We start from the raw sequence: 18113 nt of genomic DNA on the forward strand, positions 1-18113 counted from the left end.
TGCTAATCACGGTTGACAGATTTTTGCGGTTAAATTTTTGTAATGTATATGAATGAATTTCTGATTAAACAATTTAATAATTTTCAGTAATTCACCAGTAAATGATGCAGGTATATTTTATTATAGATGTTGTATAAGTAATCCGTATGTTGTTAGTGTAACCTGATCAGAAATGTAAGCTTCTTTCGAGAATAATAAATGTACCAAGTTTTGAGCATTTTAAACGAAATTAGTAAAATCAATAGCACGTCTAAAGGACATAAGGAAATATGATTGAATTTTAAAACGTGCCTTTTGTGAACTCAGTGCTAATATTTTTATTTAAATACATCAGGAAGCTCATCGTTTTTCAATCAGACTAATTTGAATTTGATTATTTGTTATACTACTTTCAGCTCAGATCAAGCACATGAGTATTTTGCAACACATTGTATAATATAACCTCTACAAGAGTACTTAGGTTCATGGATGTTCATTAGCCTTTTAAGTGACATTCTCAGCACACTTTGAAACAAAAGTCCAAGTTGGAATTACATAGAGCTGACTCTCAGTAAGTCTGTCTTGATGTTGAGCCCTTCTTTAGGCTTATGATCAGATTTTCAGTCCCTTTAGACATAGTTTTATTATGAATGAGGGCATCCTGTTTTACAAGAGATGGGTCTGTCCAATGTCCAAGCTGTAGTCTTTATCTACTATATATGTTATAATATTTACAGTTTTAAATATATACATTATGTGAAGTAACATATTTTTTTATACAGTTTTACTAAATATATAAGGCTTCTGTCATTACAGTGCTTTATATAGCAGAGTATGCTTTCACTTACATAGCTTATGCTTTATGACAGTTGAAACATGAAGTTCATCTACATAATGCATACACATTCAGTCCCTACCTTAAAGTAAAGATTGATTGTCATTACATGGATCAATTGATTAATGCTGTTTAAAGAAATAATTGTTATTTGTTCTGAAAATGACACAGAACACAAAGGGCCTCGGACATGGATAGCAGTGGAGGACTCTTGTGAACATGGCAGTGAACCTTCAGGTTCCATAAAATGCTGGGAAAATCTTGAGTAGTTACACAACTGAGGGCTTCTCATGAATGGCCTTTCACCATGGAGTTAATTATCACGCAGGACACATAAATGCAATGGCAAAAGTACAGTGTCTTTTAATATTAAAGTAGGTGGTATATATAGCAACTTGTATGCTTTAAAGAGTAAAACATTGCTATTTCCAGAAATTGAAACTTACATGAACTGTTTCTTACTTAATGTTGCTAGAGAAGCTAGAATGGATATCATGTTTGTCGATGTTTGATGTATTGCATATAATTCCAAACTGTGATGTGGATATAATGTTTATCTCTTCATCACAAACATCTTGTCTTCATGTTGTTGTATACCGTTCATTCTGTTGTTCATATATAAGATGTGTCTGACAAATGGAATATATTTTTAGAGAATTTAATATAAGAGAGGGTAAACGTAATCATCCCAGTGGTCTTGAATGTTAATTTCATTTATATAATTAGTGACCTTTTTTATATCACTGATTTTTATTTTTAGCTAAAGTTCCTTCTGTTTGTTTCAAGATCAGAAGGATTCCATGCATAAGAAATGTGTGTGGAACACAAAAGTACACTGTCTGCTTATCTGTCTGAAGCAAATGGCAGTCTTTGACTTACAGTGCCAATTTAGGAAGTCTGTATATTTATAATGTACACTGAAATATATTCATTTTATGATGAAGTTTAATGAAAAGTCAGAATAATGGCAGTTAATGGAATTATATGCAGTAGATATATCCAAATTGGACTATGTCTTTCCTATATAACTAGGCTTATTTCATAGCTATCAGGAGATTCAAGAGTCTACAATATGTAAGTATGTTTTTAATTGTTGGTAGGTCAGAAATGCAATTTATAACTCGTCACCACTTTCAGTATGCTTTTCTTCAGTATTCACTTTCATGTATTCCTGATCCACTTATGTGGTGATGGGAAAATGGATCATTTCTTAAATCAGTGGATTTTATTTTAATAAGAAGATGAATTTAAATTCTCTAAGGACTTGTACCCAGTGCTTGAGGTGGAATGAAAATAGAACCGGGATGCCATCCCGCCGCATCCCACCCCACCTCAAGCCCTGGGTATTGTACATTGCATTTACTGCCAAAGAAGTAACGGGATGCTTTTAAGCCATTTAGAAAAGAACCGGGATACCATCCCGCCGTATCCCGCCCCACCTCAAGCCCTGCTTGTACCAAAATATGTGTATTCATTTAAAAAGCTTCTTGGACTTGAAACTGGCACAACTGGAATAACTGGAAATGAAAATAAAATCTGCTAATGGAATGCATTGACCAGTCTAAGGACTATGCCGTTGTTTTTATGGTTTGGTATGGAATTGGGACAAATTTGTAGTGGATGGGTGAAGTGTTGGGTGGGAGTGTGGTGACTGGTTTATACAGAGCTGGCCAGTCAGTCGGAGAAAAGTAAGTATATAAGATTGCTAGTGAATTATTTCTCTTTTGTAGGTATCCGCCACTGTATTTTAAAGAGACTGACACATATTACAAATGGATGCGAAAGAAATAAAACAGTCTCTTAAAAATGCCCGAGAAGCTATAAAAAACAAAGATTTCAAAACTGCCCTGCAACTATGTAAAGTAAGTATTTTCTGTTGGTGAACAGATACATCAGTCCCTTAGAATGTTAGGTGACTGAGGTAAACTTTAATTTCTGTGAATGTTCTCAGATTCCGAAGGTTTCTAACGATGGGGTGTAACACTCAGAATTACTGAGTTTTCAGAGTGTATCTATCGTCTGGTAGCGGTAGTTACTATGTGTTTTCACAAATTCTCCATTTAATTTTATGCATTTGATGTTCATGGACTTGGTTTGTTGGCTAGGTTTGTAGCATAAATTTCTACCTCCTATATATCCTAGTTCCACAAATGTGCTTGCTTTATCACAATTTTTATTGCATGTTTTCCTGTTATCTTGCTTCGACATAGCCAGGTCTCAGGTATGTAAATAGGTATAGTGAATCTGACATAGGTTGTGCAGTAACTGAGGTTAGCTCTTTGCAAGGAACCCAACAGAGTAGGTGTCTCCCCTCTCATCTGAGGATGGAAACAGATCCAGTTTGTGAAATGTTGCATTTTCTAGTTTTTGTTGGAACACCAGACAATGCACAAAGTCAGAAAACCCAGTGATTCTGAGTAAGTCTCAAATGTACATACTTTTTCTCAAGTGAATAAACCTGGAAGAAGAGGAAGCGGAAGTGTTCTATGAATTTGCTGCAGATCCATGCTTATAAAATATGCTTGTCTGACTACATGTTTGGCCAGTTAAACATAATAAATTAAATATAAGGATCTTTTTGTTGAACAGCCGTATGTGTCCATGTATCAGCCCCGCCCCCCATCATTCAGTTTGGACATCAGCTTTATGGACACTATTTGATTTGAGATAAATTCATTGTCAGAGAAGTCCATCATAATTGGAACCAGTACTGACCCAGCTAAGTTTGATCAACATTAACACAACCAGTTTCCCAGAGGTTCATTTTAATGTTATTTCTGTACCTACGTTTGGTCTTACAAGAAGAATTTCAGTATTCTCCTAAAACTCTTAAGAACTTTTTTCCCTCTTTGTTTATTCTTCAGCAACTGTTGCAACACCTTATTGTAGTTTAATATCCCTCAAAAGGGAATGTAAATGATAAAGTTTGTATAAGCATATATTCCATTAATTTCAAACTTTCTTTCTGGGCATATGTAACATATTTCTTTCACACATTTTCAGGCTGTTCTGAAAAGTGACAGAAATAATTATGCTGGGTTAGTACTCTTTGGCGTGGCACTACAAGACTCAGAGCAGAAGGATCAAGCTCCAAAGGCCTTTAGGAAAGCTGTTGAAGTTTCACCAAACCAAATACTAGCATGGCAAGGGTTGGCTTCTTTTTATGAGAAGGAAAACTCCGAGTCAGATCAGAAGGAGCTTTTTCCAATATATCAGCAGTTGCTTTCACTTGAAAGGTGTGTATATTGTATTAAATCATCTGGACAGGGATGATATCTGCCTCAACTAAACAGTTTGACTTATTAAGTTTGCAAGCATGATGTGTAAAGCTCTGCATGTTGATATTTCGAACATAAAAAAAATGTTTCATGTGAAATAATGTGTAAAATTAAACATGGTAAGATAAAATATAAAAGTTGGATGACTGACAAATTAAACATCACATATTAAACAGTGGTGGCTTAAAAAGAGGACAGCATCATATTTTTCATGCACATAATTAAGTTTTGTAGTGTAACGCTTTCAGTGAGAGCCTCTAAAGATACATTAAAACCAAGCTCTGCAATATTTGTTAATTTGTATTTAAAGTATTGCCCATAACATTCTGCCCTTAATTTTATGAACATTTTACCAGGAAGGTGTGTTATGGGATTTTATTTTGTAACTTTCATATGTGACGTTTGTTTTCTTACAGTGATGAAGCAAAATTTGCAGATATATGCAACAAACTAGCCATGGTGGCGTTGAAAGTGTCCAAGGTTGAACAGTGTGTTGATATTTTAATGGCAGAAATGAAACATGGTTCTCCAGAGAAGCAGAAAGTGGTCAGGAGAACATTGGCTTCTGTGTTAATGCAGGAGAAGGATCTTTCTGCAGAGATGGCAGCAGTGGTGAGCAATATTTTAATGTATAAAATGAATTGTGTGCATTGCTGTTTAGTATTCTCTTTACCCATGTATGTATTATCTTTCATTGTATTGAAGGTTAATAAAACTGCACATTGTCATGTATAAGTGCTTGTAGTTTTCCTGCTGTGAGTGTACTTCAAGAGGAAATTTATAGTGGAAATTCTCACTTGTATCCACTTTGCTATCCTATTGTAGCATAGAATTTTAATGAAGATTAATTTCTTTCAGCTGGAAACATCTTTGGGAATTATTGTGAAAGAATCCTCACCTGAAGACATTGAAGAATATTACAAAAAGTATCTTAGGTTGCTATATAAAAACAAGAAATTGACTTTGCTGTTAGAGGAAGCAAGAAACATGCATTCATTATACCCAAAGTCAGAATTGCCTCTAGAATGGATTTGCAAAGTTTACAGTGAACAGATTGCACAAGGCGTGAAAGTGTTAGATGTATTTGAGGACAACATTGGAGAGTATTACAAGAAACTAGAAGTTCTTAACCCTGAATCAAGCATGGTGTTGCTTGCAAAAGGAGCTGAATTGTTCAAAAATAAAAGCTTTGTAGAAGCTTGTGATGCACTAACACAAGGTACTGTGAGTTGGATTAAGATTTTTTGGTTACACATAAGTGAGGTGCTTTTTTGAGCTGCATCATCCAACCTATTGCCTACAAGCTTCCATCTTGCCCAGGGAGTGAAGTTTTTCACAGTTTTACACTTTCACGACATATAATCAATTTTAGTCTATAATACATCATGTAATTTATCTTGTATGCATCACCTGCAGAATTATTAGCAAATTCATCGAGCTGGTTCTATACGATTCACCCTGTAGTTATCATAGTGCTTTAAAAGGGCCACATTCCAAGGGCAATATGTATGAGAGAGAAAATGCTGTGAGGGAACCAGGGGAAGGTGGAGAGAAATTGAGAGAACCAGAGGGAGGAAACAGTGACTCTTTGAAAGGGCCACTTTTCAAGGGAAGAGTGAATGTGAAAAAAGATAAGACACTTAATTCTCTTGGTTTGCTGAGAGCCCCAGTACAAATTTTTCCATTTCCCCTATCTATACCACTTTTTTCATGCTTGGCTTACCCTTCTGTCAAAACAGCAGTACCTGTAGAATTTGAGGTTGTCACAGCAGCGGTCATGGAGAATACTATCTTCTGGGATATAGCACTGTGTATTCCATGGCAGAACTCTGCTTGCCACCTGCTTACAGTCTGGTTTCTTGCTCAGCTTGTTCTTTGGCCTGAAGATGGAGGTGATATGTTCCTCCAAAAGGCAAGTTGACTTTCAATGGACTACATGGTGTTATATCCCAGAAGGCAGTACTCTTCACGTTTATACCTGTTTATCAGACTGTATTGTGTCACATCCCAGAAGACAGTCACTGCTGTGAGAACCTCATATTTCACCTGTTATGTCTTTCTTTTTAATAATTTAATTACCTACTGTGTTTCTGTTAATTGCAGTTATTGGTGCACTTTCTGAGTCTAGTTATGTTTGGATCCTGCTTTGCCAATGTTATCTCCATACCTACCGTTACAGCAATGCAGAACATTGTGCTAAAGAAGCACTGAAAATTATTGTGAAGGAAACTGTTGATGAAAACCTACAAAACTTGGTGCTTACCTTTCTGGTGAAGTCACTATCATTACAGAACGAAGAAGAAAAGTTAAGGGAAGCTGTGGAAAAATGTACTAAGGTGAAGCAAGAACTTCTGTCTATAATATATATAAAAGCTCTTAGTATCTCCTGTTACCTTCCATTGTATATGTCTGATGGTTGCTAGGAGGCAGTATGCCGTTTAATTCACGAAGCAGTCTGTTTCATATTTATAAACCTCATCACCATGTGGTGTCTTGATATAAATACTGTTTGAGTTCTCATGTTTTCATTTGTATAATTGAAATGCAGTGGTAAGTATTAATAATTTAGTGTTTATTAAAGTGTCCTGGGAGCCATGGTTTTGTCTTATAGAGGATAATTCATGACCTGGTGCCTTAGCTTGAGGAACCATTCCCAGTCAGAATTCCCAGATCCGATTCCCAGCGGTTACAGAGTAATGTATGAAACTTAAGAATGGTGGGGTAATTTCATTTTCACATCAATGTATATGACCTTGAGCTGAATCAGTAGATACTGTGTCATGTTGTGTTTTGTAGCATGCTGTTCATATTGGGTGTGTAATTGTGCCCCTCATGTTTTCAAGTGCTGTGGGTGTGGTGTACTTTTATGCATTTTGAGGTGGGAATACATGTGCTGCTGCTTAACACCAGCAATGATTTACAAATCAGAAATCCTGGATTGAAGAGGATTTAGCAACATCTCCCAGAGAATGAGAGGCAGTGATTCATTTTCAGGCATTTCAGCTTCAACAGAGTATCTGGTACAGTAATATATGGTTGAAGAACATATTATTTTGAATGTGTGAGTCAGGCCAGGTGTTAGTATGTGAAGGAATTCCAGATATCTTTATGTTCCTGAGACTGTAGAGAATGCTAAAGAAGGTAATGTACCCATACTATGCACAGTGCATTCAGCATCTTGGACCTGGGGATCATGCCCCGCAGCTGGAATTTTTGTAATAGACATCTGTACTGATACATTTTATCCTCTGATGAACCTGAATTTACTCTTCATGGGGGTCCAGAACACATGCAACCTATGTCTGTTGTCAGAAGTGAATCTCCATGATACAGTGGAAGCCAACATTAATTCACTGTAAATATGTTTTGTGGTATGCTGCATGATCGCATCCTTCAAAGTACATCTTGTGGATGACAGTTATATATAGATTCTGCAGAATGAACTGTCAGACTTGTTTGAAGATGCACCTTTAAGGAAAACAGCTGTGTATGTATTTTCTTCATGATGGGCACCTCCCCATTTCAGCCATGCAGTGGATACTTATTTCAATCATCACTTCCCTGGTTTATGGATTGGTCTTGGTATTCCATAACACTGGTCATCCAGACCTCCCAACTTCAGCCGCCTAGTTTTTATCTGTGAGGGCACGGGAAAGGTATATTGTACCAGCAAGGAGTGGTACGAGTGGTGTAAGGTGGTATGCGTGACAAAAATGACGGGTTCTAGTTTAGATGATTGAATTTATTAGCACTTTGGTTGCAAATTAATTAATTATATAGTCAGTGCCTCATCTTAAAAAAAATTGTCCGCACTGTATGGAAAGTAAACAACGACTCAATAAAAAGTTGTATATTGTAACACAACAGGATGCATGAAATGAAAATTAGTTCCTCCATTGTTGCATGGGCACATTCCCTAGCAATGGTTCTGGTATTGTTGCATGTTTACGAAGCTGTTATCTAGGAGTGGCTGTTTCTCTGGTCCCTTATTCTACCTGTCTGGCCTCTTGTCAATATTACGGCATGAGAGGTTTGACCATGACTGTCTAAGAGTGTCCCCATCTGTTTTCAGGTAGCGTGGATCAAACTAAATATTAATTATACAACTTATTTCTTATTTATATGTAATATTGTGATGGCTTGCTCAAAACTTTAAGATATGGAACCAGAAAAACTCATGTAACAAGGTCAACAACAGAACATCAGTTACTTAATCATGATAACAGAGGAATTATTGAAGACGTCTCCTGGGCAACAGATACAAAAATGGGCAGTTACATCAGAGACGCAAAAGGAGAACTCTTCAAGGAGGTGATCTCCATACAGTTTGACCAGAAATTCCCTCAGGGAGAGAATTGACCAAAAGAAGACAGAATATGACAGAAAAATACAGAAGGATATAGAAGAGAGACTGGAGGCTAGTGCAGGATCCAGACAACAGTGAGAGATTCATTATCCAGAAGGAGTCAAATGTGTGAACTATTGTAAAAGAGATGCCTAATAAAGCCAATCAATCAGAACTCACAATATCAGTCATGCATACCCCCCTACATGTGACAATATCTATCAGTTTTTCACTGCCAGTGTTCATCACCTTTTTCAGTAGTTTTGTCTCACACCTGGTACTATTAATTAGACACCTTTGCATTGCCAAGTAATTGTGAATGAAGTATTGTTATTATTTTTTTTTTATTTCTAGTGGGGTTGGACTAAGGCCCTTGTACTGCGGCCACTTCTGGCCTGTTGTATCAGTCCCAGATGATAGGTGAGGGTGATTGTGGAGCAATTGGTGGATTGAAGATTGGCAGGGGAAACCAAAGTACTCGGAGAAAACCTGCCCCAGCCCCACTTTGTCCAACACAAATCTCACTTGACCAGATCTGGGATCGAACCCGGGCCACCGCAGTGGGAAGCCAGCGACTAACCGCTTGAGCTATGGCACGGCCCTGTGAATGAAATAAGTTGAAAAGGTTTCTGCAATCTAATTGACTAATAATATACCTGTAAGCACTTCTTGTGTGTTTCAGGTTAGCAATGAATGGGATGAGGGGATTTGAGCGTAGGAGAGTGTGAGGTATAATCTTGTATGGGGTCTGAAATTCTTAAGCTGCACTGAAGCCTTCAGACACATTGCTATGCTCATGGTAAAAGTGAAATTCCCAGTGTAATAATCTTGGTTGTATTTCTTTCTGAAAAACTAATAATTGGCTTCCACTGAAGTCTGGCATAAGGAACCACACTAATGTTATCAGATGAATTAATGTTCATTTGTCTCAGTCCATACTAACATTCAGTTTATAGTAAGCGACATTGTTTTATTGTCTCCATTAGCCCTGCACAAAAGTGTAGGGTGTGGAAATTTAGCCTCAAGCATGTGAGTAATTGTAATCACGTTGTGTACAGTGAGGGTGCAAAAGGTACAGGGCAAATGCAGGAAGACAGTAAAATTCATAAAGAATTGATTTGCTTTGCAGATATTATCCAGAGACCCAATGAATCATGATGTAATGGAATGCATGACCAGAGCTCACATTATGCTTGGAAATGAGGATGAGGTTAAGAAGTGCATGCAAGTTGTTCAGAATGAAAGCAAATCAGCAGTGGCTGTAGCATTACTGTCTGCCCTCTGCTTGAGAAACCAGAATAAACAGAAAGAGGCCATAGAAGAGCTTGATGCTGCAGTTTTGCAAGAACCTAATTCTGCAATGTTATGGTTGGAGCTTGGAAAACTGCACTGGGAAGAAGAAAGATACAGTCTGAGTTTGGCAGCATTATTGAAGGTAGCTGAATAATGAACTGATAGAGCACATCACATTGAGTCTGTATGCAGAGAAGGCAGTACAATTCTTATGCTTAAATTTTCAACATGCGCTTTAGTTTTGCAGTACAGTTATGCATTACTTGCATACCTGGCACTTATATCAATATGAAAATAACTTGAAAACTTTTTTGTCAGGGCACATGGTAGTGTAGTTGGTTGAGGTACTATGATATAAGCCAGAAGGTCGCGGGTTTGATTCAGATGAGGTTATTAGATATTTTAACTGATTCAATCCTTTCGGCTGCACTATGGCCCTGGGGTCAACTCAGCTGTAACAGAAATGAATACCAGGAATCTTCCTGGGGGTAAAGGGCAGCTGGCACATAAGGCTGACAGCTCCAGCGCTTTTAGTGAGCCGATTGTCTAGAAAATGTGGGAGTCTCGACATCTCACAACCCCCAGGGCCTCCACGACCTGTTACAGGGATACTTTTACCTCTGTGTTTTTCATCTTTTTGAAGTTAGGTAAATGAGGATTGCAGTCTTTGTCAGAAATATTACTGTAAATGTGATGAATGTGATTTTTTAATTTGAAAGGAAAACATTTCAACATGTAAATGTGACGCACATAAAAGAATGTGTTTTGTTTGTAAAATTTTAATGTGCTGTCTTCACAGCTGTTCAGGTGTGCCAAGAATTTTGTCATGGAAATGTAAAAGAAGTAAATTTCTTTTAATGGAAAACACTTAGCAGTGAGTGATGTTTAGAATTAACCTAGGATTGCAGCTAATGAAATTTGCTGTATTTGGTTGTTAACATTTTTCCACCATAAATGTAAATGATTCCTCTTGCTACAAGTTGACTGTAAGTTGCCCTCCCACCATCTGCTTTATAGCTATAGATGGTTTGTCTTATGTTGAACTCATCCAATTTCTCAGGATCACTATGCACTTTCTTTTTGCCCCTAGTATGTTGTTCATCATGAAACAGTAGTTAAGTTGTATTATCAGTGGACCAGATATCCATTTTCTTAGTTTGGTGTTGTTATGGTTTCAAACTATGTATTTTAAACATGTGTCTAGCATATGTAAGCACAGAACAAGTCAGTAGGCTCATGAAGTTAAAATGTGGTGTTTTACATTACAGCTGTACAAAAGAGTGCATGATACAGATGAATAAGCCACCTATGTGTCATTTGTTGGACATAAAATGACTTATGTGGAAAGTTTTGCCTGGTAGATGTGAAGTGTCAACACGTACATTGATAGTGATATTATTATGAATATTTAAAATAGCGATATGTTATCATCACTTGATGCTACCATCTTCTTGTGTAATATAACATTAATAGGATTGGGGGTGTTAAAATGTACAGTGTTTTTTTTATCACATAAAAGTACAGGTTCATTTTCATCTAGACTTATGAATGTAGATACATGAAAGAGTTCTTGTCTGTTGCAGGCAACTAAACTGGATCCTCATTGCTACTCTTGTTATGTGTACTTAGGTAATTATTACAATCTTGGTGCTAAAAATTTGGATAAGGCACGACGTTGCTATCAGAAGGCTTTCCGTTTGAATCCATACTGCAAAGAAGCTGGAGCAGCACTCAGTGATATTTACAGACTCCAGAAGAATCCAGTAAGTAGAATAATTGGCTGTTCCTCCTCATAATTATATATTATTATACATTCACCAGTCAATACAGCAGTGCTCTTCTTGACCTGGAAGCACAATATCACAGCCTCAGTCCTCAGTTTGAGCTTCACATCTGACCTTGCACTGTCTGGACCCAGACATGGAAGTTGATGAGCATTTATGTGGACCATTAGTAAATTCATGAAACAATACTAATATCTGATGGTATGCATCCATGATGTCCTTCCAGACCAGTGACACTGGTGTAATAAGCTGCTCCAAGTTCTGCTTTCCTTAAGTGTTCCTTCCGAAGTATGTATTGTGATATGATTGCTGAAGGCCAGAATGATGTAGCCAGAAATGCTAAAAACATGTCTGCAGAAACAGATCTGCACACAACAATGGAAGAACTGTTGAAAGTGGTGTTTTCCATATGGTCCATACTGAGGGTACTTAATGAGGGCATGCAGATGAATTAGTTCAGTCATGAGCTACTTGTGAGCCCATTACCTTCCAGCAAGGACGTGAACTGGAAAGCAGAAGAATCTCAAGTGTTGGGAGCCATTACCAAGTAGTGACCAGTGAAGACTGTAAGAGACTGGGGCTTAGAGTGTGCTGTAGTGATTTCTTAAGTGTGTAGATTGGTGATAACATTATAACCATTTGTAGTTACGAGTGTTTAGTGAATCTAAGGGTCAGCCAGTAAACAAGACTCTCATGCAGGCGCGATGATGTCATACTGAAGTAGTGAGTATGAGTCACGTGACCTCTGAATTTCCACAAGTGATGTCACATATCCCAGCCAAGCCTGTTGCTGCGCAATGCTTGGTAAATACCCCTCCCCACTAGGCTGTGATGTCATGCAACAGTGGAGTCCGTGCAATGACTGTTGCTATGCAGTTGGTCAACATGTTCCAACAATAGGCTGTTTCCTGTGATTAGGGCGGAGGCTATATAACTAGAGTATTCAGCAGAACCATTGTGAGTATTAGTCAGTATTCTGGAGTATTTGAGAGTGGTGGAAGCAAGCAAAGTGGAACCAGGAATACAGAAGGTCACCCTGTGAGGATGTAAAGTGTCACTGTAAGATTTCATGTGCAATATTTGGAGTGATCTGAAGTGACAGTTTCTGTATGAGATCCATTGCTAGGAGACGACTAGTGGAAGACAGAGAGTTCTAGTGCATGTGCAACGGTGAACTAGAGAGTGTGTAAATCAGTAACAGTGTAATACGTAATTGTAGTTACAACTGGTAAGTGGTTAACAAAACCAATTACTGATATAAGCTGCTACTGAAGACGCGGGTTGCATAACCTCATTCCACATCACGTCGCCCAGTAACAGGTTCACGTGTCATGGTATTAACCATAATATTCTTCCTTGTAGGAGGCCAATATTCAGCTTTTGACTTATGTAACCCAGACTGTTGGATGTACTGAAGCTAAGTGGGCGTGGCTACGCCTTGGTCTTCACCACACAGAACAAGGCAATCATCAGGAAGCAATTGATAGTTTGCTTTCCGCTATCAGGGGTGATCCAACTGACAGGTAAAAGTGAACCTGCAGAATAATAATTCTCACTTTTAGCAAACATACAGACTTCCCAGTACAGTCTGTTGGAATAAAAAAGAATTATTACAAATCCAATTTTAAATGTAATTGAAAGAATCTCCTGGTTTTTATTTCAAAGGTGCCAGGTGTTTCCCTTCACTTTAATACAAGTTGTAGAATGATGTTATGTGAATACTGGGGATTCTATATACCTACATTACTGTCGTAACATCCAGTATTTAAAGAGTACAAATTACAGGTGTCAGGAAGCTCTTCTGAATGTAGTGAAATCTGTGTTAATGAATCTCTAGAGAAATGGCTTCTATTTCACTAAATCAAGATTTTCACTAAATGGGAATTATTCAAAATTATATAAAGGAACTGTATATCTTATTGTAAAGCATACTGTACGAGGGGGGACCCAAAAATAACCGGAAACGACCTGTTGCGCGCGCATGCTTTGTAGTTACGAGTTGTGCTGCTAGGTGGTGTTAGCTGGGGGTCTCCCGCGACTGTTAGTGAGCTGGCGTCAGTCTGAGTTAAGTGGTTTGTCTGTAGTGCTCTGTTGTGTGCGTTCCTGTTTCAACCCTTTGGCGATTAGTGAGATGGCCGACCAGAAGGAACAAAGAGTGTGCGTGAAATTGATGAAGATCGTCGAAAGACCATTGACCAACTTTCTGAGGAAACGAACATCTCATGGAGCACGGTCCAGCGAATTTTAACCGAAGGTTTGCACATGAGACGGGTGTCTGCAAAATTTGTTCCTCGCTTGCTCGGAGATGACCAAAGAGAAAACCGCGTGAATGTTTGCCGCGACTTGAAGAGTGAAGCGCAGAACGATCCAGAATTCATCCAGCAATCCGGCAGTCATCAAGCCAGTGGAAAACTCCAACTTCACCACTACCGAAGAAAGCCATCTCACTAATCGCCAAAGGGTTGAAACAGGAACGCACACAACAGAGCACCACAGACAAACCACTTAACTCAGACTGACGCCAGCTCACTAACAGTCGCGGGAGACCCCCAGCTAACACCACCTAGCAGCACAACTCGTAACTACAAAGCATGCGCGTGCAACAGGTCGGTTCTGGTTATTTTTGGGTCCCCCTTCGTATATAATTAGTGCACAGTAATTTTCCTCTGTTTGTAATTAAAGTAACTGTTTTTACATAAATAAATACAGTCGCATAATAATATCAAATTAATTTTAAAATACTTAGTGATGTACAAAATACTGAAGATCTGGTTGTGCAGTTGTCATCTCCTCTGTAAGATTAGGCATTATCAGTGTCAGTATCAACATGTATCAAGTGTGACTGTGTATCTTGTATGTCTTCCCATCGCGAGAAGTCCAAGTATATATACAAAAGTCACAGTGTGAGAACAGTGTACTCTTGACATTTAGATTTTATGACTTGGGAAACTTTACTACTCAGACCTTATTATCATAAGTAATTTCATGTAAGTGCTCATTCCTAGTTTCCTCATGTGAAAATATCTTCTTTGCTTGCTTTTGCATAGAAATTGCCAGACAGAATTTTTGTGTGCTAATTAGGCAGTTGTTTGAATACATGCTCTAATTCCTCATAATATCATCATGTATCATCACTTTTATCTTCAGTTGGAGCATGCACATCAGAACAGTAGCATGTTTGTATTATTTACATTATCATACCACTAACAGACTGTACCTCCTTAACTGCTCTGTAATCCTTTTCTGTATGAAAAGTATGTGCTTACTTGATGGTTAGCATTCCCATTTCCATAAAAAAGAAAAAAAAAAGAAAAATGTAATCAGGATTATGTATTTTAAGGTATGGTGCTGTGTGTGTGTAGATGGGTACTGTCCTTTTGGTGGAACCTGCTGCTGCCATCTGCAAAGCAGAAGAGGAGGAGAAGTAGAGGTAGCAGATTCTATAGAAATATTGCTACCCGTTTACCAAACTACATGTGTCTCATCCCAGATGATCATGATTATAGTACTCTCTTTAGACCTCAGATATTTGTCAGTTGTTCTAATGACATGCTGGTCCTATTTGACCTTCTGTACATCCACAAAATCTAACTTATACTTTATTTTGCTAATTCTCTTTCTGTGTTTTCAGTGAATCTGATGTAAGAGGCATGTGGCATTCCAAACTTAAGCTCTCAGATTCATTTTCTGTTGCTTAGATTTTCCCAGAGAGTGTGTTCAAGTTCAAGATTCTATGTAACATTCCTTTATATACTGGTTTTTTACTCCCCTCCCAACCAAAGCTGGAGGACCACCCCCTGTTGGCTATCCATGACTGCTTATTCATCACGTTAGCAGCTGTCCTTCATGTCTATTTCCTTCATCCACAACCTGAGGATGTGCCATGCTATGGCAAGAAGAGACCCACATAACATGAATACAGCAAAAGATTTACATAAATTGATTTGTGTTTGACTGCAGTCACTGCTGGGAGAGTTTGGCTGATGCATACTATGGTCGAGGAGCATATACATCAGCTCTGAAATCGTACCAGCGTGTTCTAGAATTGGATCCAGATGCAATTTACCCTGCATTCCAAATGGGTACTATCAAACAGGTAAGCATGTCATCATTACTCTGATCACATCTTGTAATAAATAGATGTGATAGAACTTACATACAATGGATCTTTTGTATTCTGCATCTTGTGATATGTACCATGGATTTGGATATACCACAGAGATCATGTCCCCCACTATGATTAGACATGTTTTGTACACATGTTTATGAAAAGTTTTGTTTTCATAAAATGCCTGTAATGCAACATTCGTTGCTGTCTTGTGCAGGAACAGAGGGAACAGTCCATAGTTCACTATGAACAGGTATGTTTCTGGTTTCTCTGACATTGGGGGTTACAATATTGTTGAAACAGCAGACTTTAGGAGCACCACTTTTGGCTTAGACAGGAAGAATTGTATTGCCATGATCCTGTTCCTACTATCTTCTCTAATCATGATGGTTGGAAATCCCACAGATTTGTTTTAGAAGGAAGCTCAGAAAACATTATAATTGAACTGATCATTTATTAGGAAGTGAGCATCGCTACAGTGATAGTTGTTGTGAAATAAACCAAGAATGAAAACAAAGCAATGATGATGATGATGATGATGATGATGATGATGATGATGAGTACCGCAAGAAAAAATCATACACTGTTGTGTAGAATTCCAGAAGTTGCAAGAAAGAAGAAAACAAATTAGTATGTTTGTTTTTAGATATGATGGAAGAGGACTAGACTTTGTAAAAAAAAAACTGGGTTAAGATTAGTGTTTATACAAGTGGTTCATATAAAACCACTGTGAAAGAGTTCTTATGAATGGGATCATTTTGAAAGTTCAAGCATTTTAGTTTAACAGAGTATTCAGTGTGAAGGAGACATTTAAACATGATGAAGAGTGGCCTTGAAGATGGAAGATTTGTCATGGGATATGCCAGTTTCTCATAGGAGGTGAATTTGCATCTAATAACAGTACAGCAGCCGAATCATTTCCTGAAATTGTGGATAAAGTGATTGCAAATAGTGAGGACACTGATGAACAGTTGTACACCTGTGACAAAGTAACACTGTGTTACTTATCACTTTGAAAGAAATCTTTGGATTTTAGAGAAATGACTAGCAAAGCAAATATGAAAACTAACAAAATAAATGTGACTTTGTATGCTGTGTGCCAGTAAGACTAGTGGTCATAAACTGAAACCATTGTACATCAGTGAATGTCAAAGACCTTAGTGTTTCAAGTGCACAAACATGCAGTCTCTACCTGTGATCTACAATAACAGTTCCAGTGTTTGGATGATATGTGATATTTTTTCCTCCTGGTTTGAAAACGAGTTTGTGCCATAAATGAGACACCATTTACATTCTGAGAAACTTGAACTTTGGACTTTGTTACATTTTGATCACTATCCTGCCCATCCTTTTGTTATGTCCTGAAATCAAAAGCTGGAAAGTTGAAAACTGTTTCTGTTTCTGTTATAGAATTCTTGAAGACATTGATGCTAAAGAAAGTTCACTGTTGGTTTAGCTTTGGAGAAAATTACACCAACTGCTGTTTCAAACTGCTGAAAAAGTGTGTTGAAAAAGATAGCTTCATAGCAGATGAAGCAAATTTATTTCCATTTTCAAAACAAGACATGAAGGTTACATGTGATGCAGTCAGTTGTGATTTAGAAGCAGATGACCTGACAGCATGGACTGAGGTAGATGAAGAAACTGTGAAGTAATGGTACCAAAATTGAGTGAAGTGCTAGAAAATATTATGAAGTGCTGACCTAGTTAGAATCACAGACTGACAGTGAACACTTTTGTTTGTTGCTGATTAATATTAGGCAATATATTCTGAACAAATTCAGTCATCAATTCTGACAAACTGCAATGAATCTGCAAATCAGTTTTATTTTTATTGGCAGGGGTGGGGTGGGGGCTTATTTTACCATCCTTTCAGTATCTTAGACTATGTAGCATCAGATGATAGGATGGTAAATAAATTTGGAAGAGTTGGGAAGGAAGCAATTGTGGCCTGAGTGAGATGCTATCCCACCATTTACCTGGAGGAACTGAGGAAAATCACAAGATACCTCAATCAGGATACTCAGTATCCTGGTCGAGACTCAAACTAAGTACCTCCCAAATATAAATTTAGAGTGCAGCTGCCAGACCGTGTTCAGTAAATCAGTTATTGAGTGACACAGACCACATTATGTTGATGTGTAAATTTCAGTCCCATATGTTTGTACATTACCAATTAGGTTTCTGTAGTGGTTCACTATAGATTTGTAATCTGGATGTACCCAATTTGGATCTTGGTCAGGCTACTTCTTATCCTGATTGAATTTCTCTTTCCAGTCTGTCCAAATGTATTCTAGGCTAGCCTCCTGAAATAAGTCATGCCTATCTATTCCCATTTCTCATCATACATTAACATCTTTTCATCTCCTTTGGTGTTGTATAACTTCTGCTGTTAAAGTAGCGCCATGAAGTAATATAATAACCAGTCAGGTGTATGGTAATAACTTGCTAAGAATTTACATATGTTGCAGTCATTTAAATGTTGTTTTAT

General features: G+C 37.7%; 1 protein-coding gene across 1 annotated transcript in view; it reads left to right on the forward strand.

Moving 5' to 3' along the window:
- LOC111869725 (tetratricopeptide repeat protein 37) overlaps positions 1-18113 on the forward strand; it is a gene marked incomplete in the record, with an annotated part of 31664 nt that continues 13551 nt past the window's right edge. The window contains 11 exon segments of the mRNA XM_033753541.1: positions 1-110; positions 986-1188; positions 2545-2676; positions 3818-4050; positions 4509-4704; positions 4951-5311; positions 6196-6428; positions 9567-9872; positions 11314-11493; positions 12877-13037; positions 15475-15610. Coding sequence (XP_033609432.1) covers positions 2587-2676; positions 3818-4050; positions 4509-4704; positions 4951-5311; positions 6196-6428; positions 9567-9872; positions 11314-11493; positions 12877-13037; positions 15475-15610 — 1896 coding nt within the window.

The sequence above is a fragment of the Cryptotermes secundus genome, unplaced genomic scaffold (genome assembly GCF_002891405.2).
Source record: "Cryptotermes secundus unplaced genomic scaffold, Csec_1.0 scaffold2210, whole genome shotgun sequence".
NCBI lineage: Eukaryota > Metazoa > Arthropoda > Insecta > Blattodea > Kalotermitidae > Cryptotermes > Cryptotermes secundus.